The following is an 18,819-nucleotide window of genomic DNA, read 5'->3' on the forward strand; positions in this document are numbered from 1 at the left end:
CCAAAACATAATTCTTTAAAAATTACTAAAAGATGAAAAATATCACCTACTTACCTGTTTATTTTCACTAATACAAATTTCACTTCAGTGACATGTGGTTTATATGAACTTGAAGAAAGTCCTCAATTCCAAAACTTCCATGTCACAAAACCTTAACACATGCACATGTGGCCACAGAGACACTAGGGGCATTTAAATACACTCCACACTGTGCCTCAGAGGCCTTTTCCAAGAGCATACAGTGGCTACATCCTAACTGCAATGCAGGAATAGATTTGGGTGCTGCATGCCCCAACTTTATCTCTAAGGGCATTATCACACATGAGGATAAAGGACACAGTAACCAACAGCTCTGAAGAATAACCTGGGTCTGGAAAATAAGGATTGCAGTAGAACACAGCATATAGTACAGAGAGGCAAAAACCCCACCCAAAAAGCCAAAACCAAGAACACCCTTAAGCCTGGTTAGCTACATATCCTTTGGGAAGACTGACAGTGTTAAGGACATTTTTGTACTAAAACCATTTAATATTTTAGTCTCCAACAATAACAAGTAATATAAAAAAGGATGAATGTGAACCAGTGAAAGTGCCATGGCAATTAACATATTCCAAGACAATTGTTTCTTCAGTCACTCGAACTTTCAGGCTTACACTATTAGTTCTAAGTGTCTGAGTAAAGAAGATGCAGCAACACTCCTATCAGAAACTGCTTCCTAGAAGTTTCAAAGTTGTCACAAACTTCTCAAGCTTCCTCCCCAAATAAGTGAGAACACATGAGAAACTTTTGAAGGACATCCAGATATTAATTAAGCTTACCAATAATTTTCAGAACATTAAAAAATAAAGCAGATAGTCTTACAATGAAAAAGGCTTTCTATACAGTCTGAATCTTGCCTAAGTATAGCCTGTAAAAATCCTACCCAAAATTTTGGTAAATGGTCATATCAACTGATTTAGTTTATTTGACTAAAAGAACGAGCAGTCCCTGAGGCGGTATCTTCATGCTAAATACTGTAATATGGCAGAGAAACAATTTAGAAAAATGCAAAAACCTTTTTCAATTTAGAAATGCCTTCTACACAAAAAATCCCAAACTATGTGATTTGCAGTTTCTCTTCACCTGTGGTACCTGGTAAAAGCAGGTGCTAATGAAACTATTCTGTTGTTATCTCTTCACATAGACAAAAATATTGGTTATTTACAGTGGCAGAACCATCTCAAAGGCAAATTCTTATGATGTTATTTTCAAATGTCAAGAAGTACCATCAAGTTACAACTCATAAGGTATTCTATGGGGGGTAGGGGAGAAAGCTGCATCCTGTCAGTACAGTTGGTCAAAGAAAACTATGTACGTGTCCTCCAATTTTACAGTATCAAAACACATCTTAGTAGCACTGTAGGAAGGTATCGATAGAAATTAGACACATCAAATGACACAGATTCTGTGTTTAAACAAAACACTGTTACACATTTCCCTTCCAATCATCCAGCTTCAAATAAATGTCTTACCTGCCCATGATCGAAATGCTGCCACTATTCCCATTTTACTAGCTAGGAACCGTGCTTCTCTGTCTTCCCTGTCATTAAAACAACAAATGTCACAATACAATTAATTACTATAAACCAGTGTTACTAACATAGAGAGTAGAAAGTATTTAACTGAGATTTTAGATGGGGGACAAAATCCAGAGTAAGAGAAATCTTTTACGTCTGCATAGATGTGGGCATATGCATTATGCAGTATGTATACACACACACAAAGATTAGAATTTTTAAGCACTGCTACTTTTCCTTTTTCAGGGGAGTTTCCACAGTAGGAAGGTAACATCACAAATTAAACACCTAGACGTGATCAGATGAATCACTCTGCCTCCACCGATAGTGAGTCTACAGCATGGACATAAAGGTTTGGACCTTATTCAGTTAGCCAGACCTAAGCATCTAATGCCATTTGATAATTAAAAACACTGAATTATGGAAGTAATCCCAGCAGGTCTCTAGTCCAAACTCCTGCACAAAGAAGTTGTCAGCTATGAGATCAGACCAGGTTATACTCAAGGCTTTATCCAGTTGGGTCTCAGAAATGCTCAAGGATGAAGGCCGCAGGACCTCTCTGGACAGCCTGTTCTAACACTTGACTGGCCTTACAGAAAATTCCCCTCCTTGCCCTTATAGCACATTGGAACCTCTCTTGTTTCAATTTCTCTCTGTTGCTTCTTGTCCCACTCTCACTACCATGAAGGGCCCTGGCTACATCTTCTTGATAACATCTTCACAGATTCTAAAAAGGCCGTTACTGAGGGGAGGGTGTCTGCCAACCTTCTCTTTTCCAGGCTAAACAAGCCCTTTTAAATCTTAAATGCTTAACAGATTTTAGGAAGTTGCTTGCTAACCTACTGCCTTCAACTTCAAGTAGTTTAGTATTAAGTCGTTGCTTTTATTTTCACTTTGAAAAGAAAAATAGTTTAATTCCAATACCATGAACACAACTAGTAGCACAAGTAGCAGCACTAACACTTACTTGAGTTGTCCTTCTGCTGTGTCTGGATTATGCCTGTAGTGAAAATCTGTGTAAGGAGCTAAAATTCGCTAAACAAAAGAAAGACATGCATTACTTTCACATGAGAATACAGTTAGGGTCTTGCCCTTTCCTCAGTCCCACTCCAGTTATTCCTGCTTTATAAATCATTATGCTTTTAGCCTAAAACATTGTGTTTTAAACATTTGGCACTAACACAGAGGGTGAAATCTGAGATGAAAATTAAACATTTTCGTTAGTAATACAATGTTTAATTTCTGTCACTAAACAAGTAAAACTGAACCCACCTCTAATTCTACATCTGCTCGCACGTACTGTCGAGTCTTTGGATGATTAATGAGGTGCAAAACTGTAGTTATCAGAGCCTCATTTATTCGGCTCAGCTGACAATCAATCACATTTTTCAAGATGGTACTTAAGCCACCCCGAAGAGCCACCACCTCAGGATTCTGAAGTGCTAAATAAAGAAAAACACGTCACTTTGGCCAGGGATAGGAAAGAAAACATTTCACAGCTTCCAACATGACAAATTTGTCCTCTCTTTAATACATGTAGCTTTTTCTTCCTGGACACTGGTGAGGCACATGTAAAGCTTTTAATGGAACTGACTGACATTAGCAATTAATAGAGATTTTGGATTAACTGATCATGAACAAAAATACTGTTCAGTCAGTCACCACTGTGCAGCAATTTCCCAACTTATTTCCAACCAAGCTCCCATACAGTAGTTTCTGGATATCCCCGCAAAAAAGGTTTTGTGCTTCACTGGACTGCCATGGGTAAAATAATTTGCCATGGGTAAAATAATTATACCAGAATATAAAAAAGTAACAGATCGTTTATTATTTTAAAACAGAAGTTTGTATCTTGAAAACATTGCTGCAGTTATTCCTCATTGATTGATTTTGAAAACACTGGCACCCACATACAAGTGTAAGGACTTAATATAAAGCACTGTCCAGATAGCCCTTACATGGACACAATTATTGACTTCCAGAAGCCAGCTAACCACAGTACCCACTGTAAAAATTTTTAAAGGAAGATATTTTGTAGTTCTCTGAACTCTTGCACATTTGTCAGCATCTCATATATGGAATTCTCCCTACTTCCAATCCATTAATTTCAGAAATACCAACTGCAGCAGTGAAACTTTTTTAAGGTAAGTAAAAAATTGACAAGTCTTAAAGGAAAGAACAGCACCTGAAATCTTCAGGTACTTCACTTAAGAGATTTTTAAGTTAAAGTGATTTTGTTTTATACCAAACTACTGACTAAAATGCATTAAACTGACAAGAAAGTTTATCATATAATTCATTATTAATATGTATTATTATATATTATTGTAAATACCCTTAATTATTTGAATACAATCTCTTTAGTATGAAGCCACAGAATAGGATCTCTTAGAAAACTGATGACAACCATGTCAAAATTTTTCTTAATTAGCTTTCAGTTATCTTACCTAGTTCACAGATAATGGCTATACATGCTCGAACCATTCTGTCTCTTTCTTGAAGACCATCGTTTCCAACTGCTATCAAAGAATTAGTAATAGAACTGGGGAACAATGAAGCATTCACAGTGATCATCTGCCAAAATGAAAGAAAAAGCCCTCTGGTTTCTTCATAATATTTCTCTAAATATACTCACAGATTCACCAGCATTCTATTTCCTAGATACAACCAGACAGACCACTCTATATATGACTTGGTTGTATCTGGCGAATCCTCAGAACTGTTTCTTTGGTTCTTGAAATTCTTCATTTGTCATTTTACCATTCTCTTTCTGCTTCAGCTTTTTGTTTTCATATTATTTTATCATGACTGTTGCAGAGAGAACCATGGCTACTTTTTTCATATTTTTTTCCAGTAATTTCTTTATCAACAAAGAACACTATCCAACAACAAAAGAGTAGATTACAAACTCTTCTAGAAGGTTCATTCATCCTGCAGCAGATTCTTCAGTACCTATTCAACTGTTTAATTAGCCAAAACTCAAATCTCCTGTTTTGTAGAGATCCTGAGATTGTTACAGACTACAAAAAAGGACAGTCAACAGAAGCTGCTGTAGTATTGGAAGGCAACTGTCAGTAACACCCCTATATTCTCTTGCATAGTACCTGATACTTCCTAGAACTGCAGTGCGATTCAACTTCATCCTAAGTTATATAGCTATGGCACAAAACCACACACACCTTAAACATATTAAACTGAAAAGCAAAGATACACAAGAACAAGACCTGCGTCCATTAATCAAGTAATTCTTCAATTAAAAAAATTTACAATAACTTGAGACAGAATAGAAGAACAGATTTTTATAGCCAATGCTCATTTATACTACTGAAGAGGACTTGCACCATGGAAATCCTTGGCTGCTAGTTTAGGACAAGCAGAATTTACACCAGATTAAGGACCTAGACCCTGTGCACATATTAAAGGCAAAAAACCCCACTCCAAAGCAACCAAGCAATACCACCACCCCTCACTGTCCCACAAATGAGGCTTTGACTACAAAGGCTGAGTATGTTCATATTTTTTCACAGTTCGCAAGAATGAAATATGCATATCCTCTATACTATGGAAAATGAACATCACTAAATAAATGCATTACTAAGGAGGAAGTACTGTCTGACTGCTTAAAAAGGGAACCACGTAATGTGTTATAGCCCATTCAACCATGTCGCATTTTTTTTTACATCTCACTTTTATTTATCAGTAGAAAACAACCCCTCAATATCCATCAAACACCTAAAAACCTGAGGCTAGTTTTCTGAGGTTTTATTTAATATCCCTTTTGTTTCCAAAAAAAGCAGGCTTATGTTCATTATTTTTCCAAAATTGCTTTGTCCTATTTTCATTTTACTGCTTGCTTTGATGTCTTACAGACATTTGTTCAGACAAAGGAGATTAGTTGTTTTACCCTCTTTGCAGAGGTTGTTAAAATGAGAAGAGATCAAACATTATGACACATATATTTGAACACTTTAACAAGTTTATTTTTAAGATGTGTTTTTGAGAAACTTCTTGTCATACGAATGTTGTCACCCACAAAACAGGAAGCTTTAAGATAGGACTCTAAAGAAAAAACAAACTCTTCCCCACCCACACAGTCTTTCACTTTTACAATAGCACGAAGTAAGAAGAATTAGCAAGAGAATGGGTGTACTAATCCACTCTACAAAATTATAACCTTTTTTTCTACTGATATTGATACGTATTTAGTGTGAGGACACAAGCAGCCTCTTAAGGCTGTTCTGCTTCATTGTTTCCTTTGGCTTTAAGACATGAGAAGGAAAGATTTCTTCCTTTTAATATTCAAGTATGTCAGTAGAATAAATACAAACTTTTGCATTTGCTTTCATTCTGCTCTAGGTATTGAAATGCAGTTCTAAACACTGAGGACAGGTGATTCAAGGCTACTTACAAGCAGCTATGATGAAATAAGTAACAAAGACTATGAATTTATTCTTTCAAGATTCCTTTAAAAAAGACAAAGAAAGATGGCGAATCAAACTGTACCTAATCCTGGGTTCTTATACCTAGCCCCGACTTGTGCTTTGAAAAATAAAACATCCTGGCTATTAAATTATGAAAAAAAGTCTTACTGATTGCTATTAGATGGAAAAAGGCTTTCTGAAACAACTTTATGCCATCCTTGTCATGGCTAAAGATACTGCTAAATTGCAAAGCTCTTGTTAGGAAATGTAGAGGTGATTATAGTCAAAAGAGACAGCGAGCGCTCAAAGCATTAAAAAGAAAAAAAATCAGAAACAACGTTTAAAATGTTTGAAGTTGTCTTTATCTTCCTATATTACTTTAACCTGCACATTTTTTTAAACAAATTTATCATTAAATGCCTTTTAATCCTGTTTTATGAATTTATAATATTTTATATTTTGTTCCTCTATGAAAAGGAAGAGAAGAAAGCGAGAGAACGTTTCGAAGTTTTATATCTATGATACTCTTACATAGTCATTTTTGCTATCAAATATGAGGTTATCAACATTCTTCTGGTATTAAATCCAAAACACAGCACTATGTTAGCTACTATGAAGAAAATTAACTCTATCCCAGCTGAAACCAGGACAGAATTGCGTCCAGACTTTGAAACTGAAAAGAACAGTTCCATGATGCTGGTGGAAACCAGTTCCGCTACTCAAATAAATCATCACCTGCACAGATGAATTAACTCTGATTGTTTTATTTTCCATTTGTTCTCCCCTCCTAGACCTTTATATAATTCTTTTATAAATCCTGGTATCAAACCACTGAGTTTGAGATATTGAGGGAGATGAAGACTGATGGGAAAAGGGCAAGAGCAGGGTAACAAAAAGACAGTGTGAAAATACAGGATGAGCCATTCAGGGCTTGTGTCAGAGCATTCCTTGTGACAGAGACACAGAAAAGGTCTCAACTTTACTGGTAGTCAGGTTGGGTGGCTTTTTGTTTGTCTGACATTGTCTTTTAGGATGTTCTAGGTAGCAAAAGATGTTAGGAAACATCTAAGCATCTCTTATCAACATAATTCTCAGCATCAAAGAACCATAAGCATCCCTGTACAGCACGTACATTGCATGCATGTACATCCCATGCACAGCATCCTTGTACAATGATGGAGAACAAAAAAGCACTGGTGGTCAGTGGTATGATTTCTTAATGCTTACCTTTCAGGATCATTTTTTCAACTCAAACTAAGAGATTTATTTCTGTTGCTTCCTCTTGTTTCTTTCAAGCAAGACAGAAGTCTTTGGTCAACTAAAAAATCCTCAAAAAAGCCCAGGAATAACAGGGACAAATTTCCGATCCAAATAAAATCAGTTCATTATAAATGTGCTTCCATTCCATCTTCTGATTTAAGTTATTCTGGCTCTACATTGAAGCTCTTTTTCAAAGCAGATTAGCAAAGAACTTTCAGAAATTGTGACTTCCTCAAGGATCCATTCCTTTATAGGTAGTGGGTTTTGACTGTTTGGGTTTGGGGCTGATGGTGGTGTTTGAGCTCACTGAAGAAAAGAAATTGCATACCAAACTTCCCTATTTTCAACCTAAATATATGTGTGTGTGTATATATATATATAAATACATATACACACAAAACAGATTAAACACACATCACATAGTGGTCCTGGGGAACCATTCTTAGAAGTACTTCAAACTTTACTTGAGTCTTAGGTAGTTTTTCCTAAGATGCTCAGTAGAAGAATATAAGCACGATAAAGATTATTGAAACCCAATAGCAGAATACTACCACAACTACTTCCACCAATCCAAGGCAGAATACTATGCTGCCTGGAAAAAAACCCCAACAACCTTTTAGTAGCTGTATATGCCAATTTCTCTAGGATTAACTTGAAAATGCAGCTACCCCAGCTTCAAACATCTCACATCCATGGGTACACAGTACAGTAACCACCACAGACTATGTCTTATTGTGTACCTGAGAAAACAACTATGGACAGCATCAACCTCTACAGATAAAGCAATAACGCCAGAAGCATTCCTTCAACTGATTAATGGCAATTTGCCTCATTTCTCAAATGGCAGAAAATCTCCCATCCTTGGTTCACAGATGCTTAAACAAACAATACAATAAAGTTAAATCATTAGATGAAATTTAGTAATATGGTTCTTATACCCTTGCATTCACTGTGTGATAAGTTTTCCCAAATCTTGTCCAGTATGATCTCTACCAAAGGAAAATCAGCAGGATTTTTCCAGCCTGCTAGAGATTCTCAGTGGTAAAATATTAAAAATCAAAACAAGTCTCAGAACTACCCTTCCTTCCGCCTTTTGAATTATCAGCTATAATTTCTTCTCACATCATAAAGTAAGGTAAGGTATTAGGGACTGTGCAAAAAAAATGGTTGATGGAGAAAACTGGGCATCAGCATAATGGACTGGCATAGCTGATAATACCATATATAGTTAGATTTTACCTTTCTGACTAATCGAAGTGCTTGTGTTCTTTCTACTTCATTACTCTGCTGTATGTCGATGCACCTAAAATAAGTTAAAAAACACATTTTGCTTATAACAACACTAACTTCCACCTTAACTTAATTAACATCATGCGTTAGTATTTATGCAACTGAATAAAGAGACAAAAATTATTATTATGACTGATTGTTTAAAAATTCTGCCTTTCGGAAAACATCTTCATTATGATTGGTCAATTAGCTTCAGTTTATATTTTTTCAATTATCTTCATTATAATTAAGTCACTAGAATGTTCTCAAATATACAATGGCAAGGCATAATGGCTTCAACAAATATTTTCTGAGCTAGCTGCATTTGTCATTTCAAATGAGACTAAACAAAGTGCTTGTTAGATTTCACATAAACCTGTTTTGTATGTGTTCTCAGATCAGAAAAGTCCTTTTGCTCCAACAAAATTAAACAGCACACTAAAACTGACTATGTGTGTATAAACAAACACACATCTATATCAGTATATTGAATCCAACAAGATTTTAACAAAGGAATTACTAGAAATACTAACATTTACATCTACTCATCATGCTGATCTTAGTGTGTCATTGTTAGTCTGCCCTTTGGTATTCTTCTGCTGTCTCATGGGTTATACTTAGATTACAAATTCTTGTGCATGAACTACTTTTTAGCCCTGACTTTGTACTAGAGGCTGCAAAGCGCTATGCTAATACAAAGAATCAGAACAACTCCCAGAAAACAATTTAAGACAAGAAAATAAATGATGTTTCAACCTTCTAATAACACCACAGATTAATTAATTATTAATGGCACTTATGATTGAAAAATACAGAATTTTTTTAGATTACTCACAGTATATCATATATTAGGACAGCAATTTATTGGATTACTTGGTGTGATATGTTATTCTTCTATTTTTAAAAGACTTTATTCATATTGATGAAAAATTGCTTTTATAGAACTCCTTATCAAGAATGCAAGAGGGTATGAAAACACCTCACCTTTCTCAACCATGAAAAAGCAAGTGATTCACAATTGTGTGATTTACAACAAGAAGGAAAAGAAAAATTACCTGGCTATCAAGTAATCCACTTTCAACTTCAGCACCTTCTGGAGAATACTGGAGTCTCGAATGAGATAGCGGAGGGCTCGCAATCCTGCTGCTCGCACCTCTTTAGCTTCATTTAGTAAAGCTAACCTCAGACTACAACGAAGAAAACAAGGAGGACAAATATTTATTCAGCAGCAGGTAAACTTCACCATCTGACATGCAGCTACTACCTACTCATTTAAAATAAAAGTCTGATTTTTAAAAAAGAAATGTTGTGCATTAATTTTCTGTCTTTGAGGTATTCACCGGCACAGACTAGAAGGCAAACCTTCACTCCGCCAGGAGATGCAGACAATATATTAAATGCAAAAAGCCACAAACCATTTTTTTTCTCCAAAGAACAGCTTGTAGATCCATGAAATGATAAATGACCAAGACCTGTTGACGATTTGTTATTTGACAAAACAGCTGAGAACAATATTGGTCCAAGAAAATTGAGGTGCAGAGAGCATTTCCTCCTCTGCTAGACTGTAAAGCCATGAGTCCTCAGAACAGTGTCTTGACACCTAACAGACAAATTTGCACCTTAAGTAATTGTATGTCCCACTCACTAAAGATATTATGGTACCATGTTATGTTTACATGAAATATGATAGAGTCATAACTTAAGCAGCCCCACACAACACAGACTTCTACAGATTTCATTTTAACACATAACCAAAACATACTTCTCTTTAGGTGGATTTTGAAAGCATTTTTCTCCCACAGAGGTGAGCTTTCCTAAACATAACTGCCATCACAATGTAATTTCCTAAATTCACTATCTAAGAAACAAGATACTGAAGGCCTCCAGAGACAGAGTCTCAAAGTATTAAGTGACACACTTTTGAAGGCCTCAAAAGATTTGCCCCTTTTCCTTTATTACACAAGGGGGGAAAAACCCCCAACCTCTCAGCAACGTATTTTAGTAGGATTCTTTCAGTGGACATCTAAGAAGGTAAATACTTCAGCCAGTGAGACTGAATTTCTACCTATACAAATGGATTTTTTTTTTTCTTTTCTTATTCTAGGATCATCATGCATGGTAATCAGCTACTCCAAGGCCAAAAACCTTCTGACTCTTTCTGGAGATTAAATCGGCCTGCATAAATAAAGATGAACTGATTATTACTTTCAGCACGAAGTTGGAATTACTTCAGAAGACCATCTTTGCTGTAGTATCAAATGTCATTCTTCACATAAAAAGAGTGCCACTAATTGCCTTTATTTACTTTAAGCTGAGCTAGAAGCAAATAAGAAACAGATTCTCAACACTGAGAGGTTAAGAAAAATTCTTCCTCTAACAAAAGCTGTACTAGAGAAGAGATTTATTTCCAAGTCATTCAAGAAAAGCAGACAAGTAACTCTTCAATTGTGCTGAGTAGATAATACGTATTTTTTAGACCACGAATCAAGCTTTGTTTCTAGTTTTGCAGCTTTGGAGAGATGGAAGTCTGAGGGATGAGCACATAAGACTCAGTTCTACTCAATGGTATTCTTCTATTTGGACTTTTACCTCACAGTTTACAATTGGTTTGGATACGCCTGTATAAGACACTTCAGCAGAGTTTCCTTTTAGGGCAGAAGTTACCCATTATTCATGCAAATGGTTTTGTTGCTATCCATGATATTTATTAGGACAGCCAAATACCCAATCTGGATTCGTTTCCCCTCATCAAGTAAAGCGCATTACTTTTATATTTGAGGGGAAAATGCTCCTTGAGCAGCAGACCAAAACAATCTTTAAACAAATAGTTTCTCAAAAGCAATCAATGCTTTGAGAACTAGCTTGTATTACAATTCACAAGAGGAGGATATTCTTAATTTGGAGACAGAAGTTAACTTAAGAATTGGAAACAGTGAAACTACTACAAAGGACAACACTATCATGAGATTCAACATCCAAAAGCAGAAGGTACCAAAAAGGGATGGGTCGCTATCTTTAAATAGTGAGAATGCAACAAAAATGTATAGCTAGCCAGAAAGATAAAGACCTAAAATAAAGGCCATAAAAATTCGTAAAGATCCAATGAAAGTAATGACATATAGAAGGCTGAACAAAAATCTCTCCATAAAACCCCAAAACTAAACAAAACCACTCACCAGTCAATGACTGAACTGCAAAAATCGGAGAGAATCCTGACCTTATAAAGGCAATGAAGATACACAACGGCAGGCAGAAAACAAAAAAATGTAGGAAAACCTATATGTGTGTGTCTGTATGTGTCTATGTGTTCTGACTTCTCAACTGTACCACAAGGAGAAAACTTGAAAAAACAGAATCGGACCCACTGGAAAACCCAAAAGGAAAAGGAGAAGGAATGAAGCAAAACAAGATATTGACAGAGGTATGACAGAAACAAGCATTTTCTTCTTGGACGGAGAAAAGGCGATAAACAGGTCTATATAAGGATTCGAAAGGGCATCCAAAGGACTGTTTATGATCTTAAAATAAAATCACATTAAAATAAAACTGGCTAGCCATGTGAAATACCCGGTAGAGTTTATACAAACTATATTCTACTAATCTTTTGAAAGACTGGAAAGGAGTTATTACAGCAGTGTATAAAAAGGCATAACGTGTTGCTGAAGACTGTATTAAGGGTTATAAAGAGATTATACAGTAATGAAAAGTAGTTTCACAAATCAAACTCTGAAAAGATGAATTCAAAGAGCAGGGCTGAATGGAAGATACTTATCCTGACAATTTTTTTATCCTGGTTCTTATCCAGGTTCACAATCTCCTTTTGTAGGCAGTATTTAGTATATGATTCTTGATTTGGAAGAAGTGGAGGGGGGTGGGGGTGCAGAAATACAGACAGCAAGATAGTTCATATTTATGAAAATAGGACGAGATTATGAAAAACTTCAAGGAACTTAAAAATTAGCTGTATGCATAGTTAACAAGATGGTAAAGAAAATTTAAGATCGTTAGATGTGACTTAACGCGCATCAAGACAAAACCTCTGTTATAAACCCATACCACGTGATTCTAAAATAGCCATCAGATCAAGAAAATTATTTTCATATGCACACTCCACATGCATCTGTGGCTGAAAGTGCCAAAAAGCCATCATGATTGTGTAAGAAAAAAAGTGTAATACTACTTGCCCCAGTATTTTAAGTGTCACTGCAGATTAAGGCCGATAAACATTAAGGCTGATAAAAAGTCTGGAAGAACTAACAAAGGATGGAACAAGAAAGGATACTCACTACCTAATACACAATCATCTGCACACCTTTTTCTAAAGCATCTCCTCCATTCACTACAGAAAGATAACCATGATTTCAACAAATCTGTGTGATCCAGTCAGGTAATTGAAGATTTTCTGAATTTTGCTTTTATGGCCAAAGCCTCTTGGCACAGTACTAAAAGACCTCAAAAGTTTCTGAGGCCTACCAACACTCCATTTTCTTCATGGGTCAAGGCTTCCTCTCATCTGTCAATGGCATGGTGCTCTGGGAACCAGGAAGACCCATCTACACTGGGAATGACAACAAAATGTGTCACTATTATCTCCATCTGCTGGCAGGAAGAAACTATAATCAGGCACCTGGACTAACAAAATTCTAAAAAGAGAATGAATTCTAAAAGACATCTCTCAACTTGAGAGTAATTGCAGTTATTGCAGACTGTAACTGTCTTTGGTTTGGGTAAATATCCTATGAAGGTTACTGACCCCAAAAACTAGAACTTCATAGGAAATCATTGATTCCCTTACAGTTTAATGCTTTAAGGTTAACCATTCATTCTCCACAAATGCAGAAAACTCACAAATTTCTTTCATCCAAATAACTTCTCATGTTTTCAAAGAAAAACCAAGTTTGTTCTGTGGAACAAAAAGGTTCTCCTATGGAAATCTAAGATAACGTTGGGAACATCAGCAGAGCAAGTTACAGAACATGCATGCTATTTCCAAAGGAATAGATGTACTTAGCCTACCTGAATGTAATTTCCAAAATTTTAATTAAAGTTCTGTATTTGCTAATTACTCAGAATGGCTATATGCCAAAATAATCTGCAAACAGAATACTACTGCAGAATGGCTATAACTCTGTAGAGCAAAACTTTTTAATTTGCCCAAAAAGTCTGTATTTCATGAAAAAAAAAAATCCTATAAATATTTCTGAATAACCACCCATCAGCATGATTATGGTTGTTAAAATGTGAATATTTGAGTGGTATCCCTAAGTTTGAAAATAATCACTATAGCAGAATAACCTAGAAATATGCATTAAAAAATTGCTTCTCATGTACATAACCAAGAACCATTGAACTGACCGAAGTAACGACACTCATGAAGATCATGTTCCTGCTATACATGTGCCTATTTTTCTGAGGAGCCATTTTTGGCATTTTTCTAACTAGGGTGTTATTTTTCATCACGTGTCTGCTAAGAAGAACATTTTTATCTCTTCCTTATCAATGTCCATAATTGTGTTTGGATTAGGAGATCTTTCTGCAAACTTCTACCTATAAAAACAAACACTACTATTTGCATAACCTTTTAAGATGTGTATTTAAAAATATTTGGTAAAGAACTCTGAATTCTGAAGTTACGCTCTTAAGTGATGTTAAGTCCCATCATAAAGCACTGTAGTAGATTACATAAATAAGATCAGAAGATGATAACCTATTAAAGCTTACAGCAAAACACACTTTCACAAAAATATACTAACATTTTTTAATATTTTACTTCTAGCAAGTTCTATTTAAGAAAACAACTTACAATACTTGCACGAGAAATTACACAAGTTTCCCCAATATTTTACTTAAAGAGTGACTTAGGAAAGCTTGCTTTCCTAAGACAGATAACTAAACTGAAAGAACACTAAATCATATTAAATACTAATCTTTGTTGTTCCTGCCACCAATGCTGAGCCTCAGGACAAATTTACCAATATCCATGTAAAAACACAGAAGTTCTGGAAATAAGCATGTGGTTACTTTTGACTGTCAGAAATGGCAATAAAACATAGGAAAATTCCACCTGCAAGTATATACACAGGGCGTTTTAGTAGCACGTAAAGCAATGCCACAAAGACATATACACACATCAAATTAACATAAAATGTTCATCTTTGATGATTTTACATCAAAAGTATGCTCTAAATTCTGTGGGTGCACATTTTTACTAAAAGTGCTTTCTGCTAGTACCAAGATATTTAGAGGTACTTTTACATCTGTGAGGCACATAATAAAGAAATCCACACTTTTAACTTAGAGGTTTTTTCCCCCTCTCTTTGCCCAAAAGCAAATAATGTATTTCTGATTTTATTCATTAAAATATTTTTAATACGTATGTTTGCATTACGAAATTTCAAACACATGAAGAAATACAAAATACTAGCTCAAAGTACAAATAAAGTTTAATTGCACCTAGAACAATTAAAGTACCCTAGTATTGCTCCAGAGCTCCTTACTACTTACCATATTATGATGCTGTCATATGTAAACCCTAGCTTTTCTTCAGCATGGCCAGTATTACAAAGAAGCTGAAAATAAAAGAAAACATCTATTATTTATAACTCTTTAAAAAACACTATGTAAAACTAGGTTTCTGGCAATGCTTTCAAAGAAACCTGAGGAATTTCATTCATGGCAAGGGGAAGCCTACCAACTTTAAACTTCCCTGAGAATTTCTGCTGCCAGTATTCTGTTCCTATATATGCCAGACACACACAACTCTGTGGCCTCTCACACTAGAGAAAAGCTTGCACAATTGGGTAAGCTGCCCAATTTTCAACTCTACTGAAGTCAAAGCACTTCTGCATTCAAAAAGAGGGCTCAGGTGAGAGCTTTGAAGCAAAGATTGACACTGATGGTCCACTGTCACCTTTTGCCACAGCAGCACAGGCCAGAAAGAAAAAAAAAAACAAACCAATAGGCAGGGCCTTGCCAATGGTAAGTGTCCTGAAACTGACATTTGGCCTGGCCTGCCATAAATACCATAGAACCAATTCTGAACACTTTAATCATATCTATCCATTTTGAACACAAAAGTAAAGATTCACAAGTGCAGTTTTTATGTCCAAAAGGAGCAATCTAGTGCATGCCTATGTTTTAGCCTCTTGAGGCAACGAAAACAGTCTCTTCTGTAACAAGAGCTGATGCTGTTTTCCTTCGCAAGAGCAAAGAAGTTTCTAGCAATCTCAATTTACTACCCCTACATAAATTATAAAATGCTTCATTATCACATCCAAATCCCAAAACACGATTCCAAGCACTTCCAAAACGCCAGTGACTAATACTGATTGCAATAGCTTTGCACTTTGTCCTCTCTTTTCAAAACAGGCATGTGTTCAATTCTGAGCCAGCACAATACTAAGTTTCTCCTCAGTGAGGAATTCAGGAAGTGTTTGTGCTTACTAGTGAACAGCCCACTCTGAAAGTATTAAAATATAGAAAAGCCTGTGTCATGTTCTTTGTATGTATGTACTGCTAACAACAACAATTTTTAAACAAACAGTTAAATTAAGGCTACTGCAAACTAAACTATTTAACATGTTCCATGCTCCCATTCCACCGTTCACCTCCACCTGAAAAAACAGCATATTGCACAGAAACTCTGCTTTTAAGTAAACCCATTTCATTAGCACGATGGTTTAAATTCAAGCAATACTTATGTTTATGCTCAATGGGTATAAATTCTTCCAAGGATCACATTACATTTAAAGAAATTATTTTTCATATTGCGAGAAAAATGCATAGTGATAATGCTGAAATCTATTATAAAGTTGTTCATGAGACAGATTATTAAATTGGCTTGGATCAGCTCCACATCTGGGCTCAAATAATCTAAGCTAGTTGAAGCCGTTCAGATTTTGCATTTTTCTTAACAGTGGCTATAACAAAAGATGATTATAAAACATAAGGAAAATTTTTATATAACCTCTTTTCCTCCACCTTTCAAATTTAAGTGATAACAGAACTAGACAATTGGTGCATTAACTGGTTATGACAGTATGTCACTTCCTAGCATCAATCTATTTTTATTCCATGTTGTTGGACTGCCTAAGGCCACCACTGCTGCTTTAGCATTTCTATTGACATCTTATGAACTGTAAAAATTGGCTGGCAGAGTGTAAGCAAAACAGTGTGAGAAGATAGTGAGTAAAAACAGTTCATTGTTCAGTTTTGGACAAGTACATCAATAGATTTTTAGGATCATCACTTACACACCTAAACCTCTCCCCATCATTCCACCCCAGACACAAATGAGAAATCCTAATTTAACATACCAGATTTTTAAGGTAGGAAAAAAGATTGTTGAGGATAAAGTCACGTATTTGTCATTCTGATGTAAGAAAAAACATTTTTTTGAGAAAGCTGCTATTGTGTGCACTAGCGCATTTCTGAAGTGAGTCTCCTATCACTGCATTTACCATTGGTTTGAAAGGTCCTGAAATGAAACTAAAGCATATGACGTGTTTCAGGAACCTGCGTAACTTGCTGCAATTGCTAAAGAGCATTCAGTTCACAGGACCAGCTCTAGTCTAGTTGTCAGCAAGCACTCTTACCAAAAACATATACTGTGGTTCTGAGCTCCTCAAAAACCAACTGTTTTCCTCTATGTATGTGCACCACTGTGCACACCCTCACTGATGTAGAAAGAAACTTCACCTTATCTTGAAACTCAAACACAGTCATGTAACCTGACAATAGTTATAACTTTCGAGTTTAACCGCTGTGTGGATACAAGTTTCTGAATGTGATGATAATTATTATCAAAGTGTTTGATCATGTCTCCATTTACATGTAAAATATTTCTCACAGAGAATGAACAGAAAAATTGGCTGCAAAAAGTAAGTACAAGATTAGTAACTTTAGCTATTAATTTACTCTCATCACAGTGGGCCACCATTACTTACATATTGGCTTTCTTTGCAACTTACACAGTAGTGTGCTTACAGGATTACCAGCTAGAAAAGAATTTAAAAGATGGACAGCAAAATCATAATTCAAAATGTTTTAGTGATATGAAAGGAATGCCCAAACTCAGGAAGAAAATTCAATTAAATACAAGGAATATCATATCCTTCATGGTACTAAAATTAATAGGGGCCATTTCCCCTAGCCCTATCGGGCAGGAGTGTCGATCTGCTCAAGCAGAGGAGAGCTCTGCAGAGGGATCTGGACAGGTTGAATTGATGTGCCAAGGTTTAGCATGAGGTTTAACGAGGCCAAGTGCCAGGTCCTGCACTTGGGTCACAACAGCCCCTTGTAACGTGACAGGCTTGGGGAAGACCCCTCCCGCTGTAAGAGAAGATCAGGTTTGTGACCACCTGAGGAACCTGAACGCACATAAGTCCATGGGACCTGATGAGATGCATCCCAGAGTCCTGAGGGAATTGGCCGATGTAGTCACCAAGCCACTCTCCATGATATTTGAAAAGCCATGGCAGTCAGGTGAAGTCCCTGGGCACTGGAAAAGGGAAACACTTGTGCCCCTTTTCAAAAAGGGTAGAAAGGAAGACCCTGGGAACTATCGACCTCCCAGCCTCCCCTCTGTGCCTGGGAAGATCATGGAACAGATCCTCCTAGAAGCTATGCTAAGGCACATGGAGGCCAGGGAGGTAATTCGAGATAGCCAGCATGGCTTCACCAAGGGCAAGTCCTGCCTGACCACCATAGTGGCTTTCTATGATGGTGTGACACCAACAGTGGACAAGGGAAAACCAACAGACGTCATCTATCTGGACTTCTGCAAAGCCTTTGACGCTTTCTCCCACAACATCCTTCTCTCTAAATTGGAAAGCTATGGATTTGATGGGTGGACTGTTCAGTGCATGAGGAATTGGTTGGATGGTTGGATCCAGAGGGTAGTGGTCAATGGCTCGATGTCCAGATGGAGACCAATGATGAGTGATGTCCCTCAGGCATCCATACTGGGACCGGTGCTGTTTAATGTTTTCATCAATGACATAGCGAGATCGAGTGCACCCTCAGCAGGTTTGTAGATGACACCACGCTGAGTGGGGCAGTTGACACACCAGAAGGACGGGATGTCATCGAGACCTGGACAGGCTGGAGAGGTGGGCCTGTGTGAACGCCACGAGGTTCAACAAGGCCAAGTGCATGGTCATGCACCTGGGTCAGGTTAACCCCCAGTATCAATACAGGCTGGGGGAAGAAAGGATCAAGAGCAGCCATGCCAAGAGGGACCTGGGGGTACTGATGGACGAAAAGCTGGACGAGCCGGCAATGTGAGCTGGCAGGCCAGCAGGCCAACCCTACCC

The 18,819-nt window shown here is 36.7% G+C and overlaps 1 protein-coding gene across 2 annotated transcripts in view; it reads right to left on the reverse strand.

Annotated features, from left to right (window-relative positions):
* Positions 1 to 18,819, reverse strand: part of RICTOR (RPTOR independent companion of MTOR complex 2) — a 67,815-nt gene that overhangs the window by 41,951 nt on the left and 7,045 nt on the right. For both annotated transcript variants that reach the window (XM_035902755.1, XM_009647326.2), the window contains exons 2-8: positions 15,011 to 15,075; positions 9,562 to 9,693; positions 8,477 to 8,540; positions 4,004 to 4,130; positions 2,829 to 2,998; positions 2,524 to 2,591; positions 1,512 to 1,579 (exon numbers count right to left, since the gene is read on the reverse strand). In XM_035902755.1, coding sequence (XP_035758648.1) covers positions 1,512 to 1,579; positions 2,524 to 2,591; positions 2,829 to 2,998; positions 4,004 to 4,130; positions 8,477 to 8,540; positions 9,562 to 9,693; positions 15,011 to 15,075 — 694 coding nt within the window. The remainder of the gene's footprint in view (positions 1 to 1,511; positions 1,580 to 2,523; positions 2,592 to 2,828; positions 2,999 to 4,003; positions 4,131 to 8,476; positions 8,541 to 9,561; positions 9,694 to 15,010; positions 15,076 to 18,819) is intronic.

Source organism: Egretta garzetta, unplaced genomic scaffold, assembly GCF_000687185.1.
Source record: "Egretta garzetta isolate BGI_Z169 unplaced genomic scaffold, ASM68718v1 scaffold59, whole genome shotgun sequence".
NCBI classification, from domain to species: Eukaryota; Metazoa; Chordata; class Aves; order Pelecaniformes; family Ardeidae; genus Egretta; species Egretta garzetta.